General features: G+C 52.3%; 1 protein-coding gene and 1 long non-coding RNA gene across 3 annotated transcripts in view; one reads left to right on the top strand and one right to left on the bottom strand.

The window, feature by feature from the left end:
- The window catches only part of Haao (3-hydroxyanthranilate 3,4-dioxygenase), a 22262-nt gene extending 19032 nt beyond the window's left edge, over positions 1-3230 (bottom strand). Inside the window, exon 1 of one of the 2 annotated variants that reach the window (XM_050146216.1) lies at positions 2945-3230. In XM_050146216.1, the coding sequence (XP_050002173.1) occupies positions 2945-3024 (80 nt within the window). In that variant the 5' untranslated portion in view covers positions 3025-3230. The remainder of the gene's footprint in view (positions 1-2944) is intronic. The other variant, XM_050146217.1, reaches the window with a different exon arrangement.
- LOC126504162 (uncharacterized) lies at positions 7-2937 on the top strand. The gene is made up of 3 exons (XR_007592522.1): positions 7-167; positions 723-828; positions 2618-2937. It is a non-coding gene; the product is annotated as an uncharacterized lncRNA (long non-coding RNA).
- Positions 3231-4596: the final 1366 nt, after the last annotated feature.

Here is a 4596-nt window from a genome sequence, read left to right as displayed (position 1 = left end):
TGATGTGGGAGTGATTTCTTATTAATAAAGAGGGCCTCGGCCCTCATAGGACAGAAAATTAGGTAGGCGGAGTAAACAGAAGAGAATTCTGGGAAAAAGAAGCTGAGTCAGAGAGTAGTCGCCATGATGCTCCCGCTCCAGACAGATGCAGGTTAAGATCCTCCCTGGTAAGCCAGCTCGTGGGCTACACAGAATATTAGAAATGGGTTAGAACAATATGTAAGAGCTAGCCAATAAGAAGCTGGAACTAGCCGGGCCAGGCAGTGTTTGAAAGAATACAGTTTCCGTGTAATTATTTCGGGACATAAGCCTGCCATGCGGGTGGCCGGGTGCCGGGGACGCAGCCCTGCCGCTCCTATTGCAACACACTGACCCATCCCTTCAGCCATTTTTTTGGCCTTTTATTAATAGACTTTACTAAGATATATACAAAAAGTTCTGGAACAAGTTTGAGAACTATGACCCCCCCCCTCCCTGCCTCCCAATCAGAATGCAGAATTTCTCTGGAGGTGTTACAGGTTGAATCCTCTAACTGGTCCATTTCTTATAGTGGAGTCCTAACCCCCAAGACCTCAGAAGGTGAACCTATTCGGAAACAGGGCTGTTGCAGGGTATAGTCGTAACGGAGTGAGCTACATTTCACATCACACAGTCATAGGGGATGAGAGCTGGGTGTGAACCCCAGAGCCTGTCTAACAGTGCTTTACGGCATCTTGTTGCAGTAGGGGGCAGTGTTGATGGGACAAAAGAGAAAGAAAATACCGTGAGGAGATAGGAGTCCTGACCAGGAGCGGGCGACAGTTCCAGCTGTGTTTTGCTCAGTGCAATGTAAGTGAGTTTTGTTTAAAATGTGCATTGGTCAAGAACAATGGCACTGGGTTTTGGTCCTACTGCACGTACTGGCTTTGTGGGAGCCTAGGCAGTTTGGATGCTCACCTTCCTAGACCTGGAAGGAGGTGAGACGTCCTTGGACTTCCCACAGGGCAGGGAACCCTGACTGCTCTTGGGGGTGGGGGGGGGGGGGGAGTTGATTGGGGGAGGGGGAGGGAAATGAGAGGCAGTGGTGGGGAGGAGGCAGAAATCTTAAATAAATAAATAAATAAATAAATAAATAAATAAAATGTGCATTGGTGTTTTGCCTGCATGCATGTCTGTATGAGGGTGTTACAGGCAGTTGTTAGCTGCCTCGTGGGTGCTAGGAATTGAACCCGGGTCCTCTGGAAGAGCAGCCAGTGCTCTGAACCACTAAGCCATCTCTCCAGCCCCATAAGGGAGGTTTCTATGAATGAGAATTTGGACATGGAGACTCCCAACAGGGGAGGGTCTGTGAAGATGAAGTGGATGCTGGGATCATGCATTTGAAACCAAGGAATGTCGCTGATGCCAGCAAAGAATCAGAAGCTAGAGCCAGGCATGGCACAGACTCCGTGAAAACTCAGCCCTCCCACTGATAGAGGATTACCGCCAAGGCCTGTTCATACCGACTGACATCTCCTTTCCCAAGAATCTTAGTTCTACAAGGAAGGCATCTTGTCAATTTGCTTCCTGCCGATTCTCCAAAGTCCAGAGCATCATGATGCTCAACAAATATCTCCTGGTTGAATAAAGGGAGGGCCTGTGATTGTTGTGATTGACCTAGGAGTTCTAGAGGGCTGGAAGGCTGGGGCAGGGCTGGAGGTGAGGGAGTCACTACTGACCAGGGTGACACGGACAATGTCAGAGTCTCTCATTCACACTCCTCCAACTCCTCCTTGTCCTTGAGAGACTAAAGACAGGGATGAAGTGGAGGAGGGCAGCGAAAATGATAAATCTCCAAGCTGGGGGGGGGGGGGGATGACAGAGGTAGAAGAGAGAGGAGAGAGAGGCTTCAAGGGGAGATAACGGTTAGATATGGGGTATTGCGTAGTGACCAAGGGTGTGCGTGGACTTTGTAGTCAAACTGTTTTGGGGCTTGCGTGTGGACTCTGTTCCTTGCTAGCTCTGTGACACTGGGAAAGTTACTTATTAAATCCCACCCCATGTGGGCTACTGTGAGAACCCAATGAGATGATGTGTATAGACTTGGTCTAATCCTCCTGTCCGAGGGTAAGAGGCTGTAGCTGTCTCAGTTAGCACATCATCCATTGGAAATGACTTAAAGACACACAAATATGGGGACCACTGGGGCGGGGGTGTAGGGAGCTCAGCTGTGGAGATGAGGGAGGGGGAGAACGGTGATGGAGGGGCAAGTCTGAGCTGAAAGGCAGGGTGAACAAGTCAGTTGTGCTATAGGAAAGAAGGCCTGGGAGGGCCTGAAGAACACCCATGGTTAGGGGTGTAGCTCAGTTTGGAAAAGTGCTTGCTTAGCATTCGAGAAGCCCTGCGGTCCTACCCCCAGCACCTCAGAAAGAGCACTTGGAGGTGGAAGCGAGAAGATTGGGAGTTCACACTATTAGCTACATAGTGAGTTAAGGCCAGCCTAGGCTATGGAGACCCCCCCCACACACACACACCATCCAAAGAAGGTGGTCCTCTGACACCATGGCTTCAGGGTTTGCCAGGGTTGAGGTGTGTGGTCCAGCTGTCTCCAGTTCCTAAATTCTAGTCTGGGTCATTGAAAACCATGATTTTTCCCAAGGTGTATGGTTGCTTTCAGTCACGGAAGGAATGTCGCATCCGGCCACCTCGTCTCTCACAGCCTCGGAGACACTCAAGTCAGGCTCAGAAGTCAAAGCCACCGTCTCTACTGTGGTCTCCAGAAAGAGGAACAGTCTGAGGTACTGAAACCTGAAACAGCCAGTCCTCACCCTCGCCTGAAAGAACCAGGTGGATGGCAAACCCCTTTGGGCACACTTCTAGGGGTGGGGAACTCCAGGCCGGAGCGGGAGGGGATTGAAAAAGGAAGAGGAGGGGGAAGAGGAACAAGAAAAGGGGTGGGTAGAAGTCACGGGTGCTGGGGACTCACATAAGCTTGTTGCAAACCGGGGGCTGGAAGGAGGCCCGATTCTCTTCTACCCAGGACTTCACTTTCACACGGTGCTCCATGGTCGGCAGGCAGGACTCTTCTGCCCACCGCGTGTTGCCAGGCAATCGGGCAGTTGGAGAGGTCAGTCTGCCCAGCCTCCTGTACCCACCTCTTTAATTAACCTCCCGGAGGACAAAGAGCGGAGCAACCCCCTGCCACCCCGCTGTGTGACTCTTGGGTATGAACCCTCAGGTCCTGAACCCGGACCTCATCCCTGCCCCTGCCTACCGAAGTGGGCGGGCCCTCCAGAGCCGGGATCAAAGCCCCAGACCAGACCCGCCTCCTGGGACCTGGCCAGCATCCTCCGGGCACCTAGTTGCTTGGATCCGAAGAGGGACTCTGGTACCTACTTGGCCCGAGTAAGATGCAGGATGCCCGGCTTTCAGTTCTCCTAGAGACCCCCTCCCCTAAGGAAATACTGTAATAGGGAGAATAAAGGTTTGAAAATCCGAGGCTTAGAGCGCAAGGCGCACCGAGGACGACATTGAGCACAGGGAAGCCATCACCGGAGGCAATTCCCGCCGGCATCCGGTCTTGGTCTCTTCGAAAGCACTGAGTTCAAGGCTGGTGTCCTGCAGAGTTTAGTTGCTTAGACATGGGCCCTAAGTGGGAAGCTGTTCCGGTGCACCCTGCTTTGCAGCTGAGGCTCGGTCCAACTGAAGCAACCTCAGCATCGAGCAGTAGAGGGCGAGAATGAGGTGCCCTATGCTGTTCTGAGCTTTTTTTCCCTCTACTGGGAATCGAACCAGGGCCTTCGGGTTGCTCGGCAAGCTTGTCACTGACCTTCCCTGTCCCCCTCTCCCTTGCAGTTCTTTTTGGATTTTGTCATCTGGTTTTGTTTCTGAAACAAGGAATCATCTTGTAACTCAGGGTGTTGGCCAACTTGTGTAACTCAAGCTAGCCCCAAACTCTATCCTCTCCTCTCAGCACTGGGATTACAGATGGGGGCCACCACAAACCACCCTTGCATGCTTCAAGCCACGGACAGGCGAAGATGGTAATGGGTGTTCTAGCCTGCCAGGCAGGAGGCTCCTCAGCCCACGTTGTCCTGGGGCAGACCTAGGTGTGAGTGTGCGAATGGAGAGGGGAGTGGGGTGTGGGGGTGTATGACTGACCACCTGCCTCTCCCCTCTCCCTTCAGGACTCAGAATTCCTGGGAAAACTGGAGGGGAATACACAAGAGAAATGAGTGGGTGGGGGAGAAGAAACTGTCTCAGGCCTCTGACACCAGAATGCAGACCACAGAGCAGTAGTTTCCAACCTGAGGGTCACGCCTTTGGGGGTCCACAGACCCTTCCACAGGGGTCGAATATCAGATATCCTGCATATCAGATATTTACATTAATTATTCATAACAGTAGCACAGTTACAGTTAGGAAGTAGCGATGAAAATACTTTTATGGTTGGGGTCCTCACAACATGAAGAAGAACTACGTTAAAGGGTTGAGGCGTTAGGAATGTTGACAGCCACTGGAGTAGGTCTTCCTCTGTGGCCTACATGCCCACCTGCCCTTGTCTGCAGCCTAACACAGGCAGACCTCTCTACTTCACAGACTTAGCAGCCCCCCCCCCCCCCCCCCCCCCCCCCCCCC

This window comes from Alexandromys fortis, unplaced genomic scaffold (assembly GCF_014885135.2).
Source record: "Alexandromys fortis isolate MF-2015 unplaced genomic scaffold, M_Fortis_MF-2015_v1.1 scaffold_42, whole genome shotgun sequence".
Taxonomy (NCBI): Eukaryota; Metazoa; Chordata; class Mammalia; order Rodentia; family Cricetidae; genus Alexandromys; species Alexandromys fortis.
Note: the sequence above shows the minus strand (reverse complement) of the source record. Positions and strands in the feature narration are given on the sequence as shown.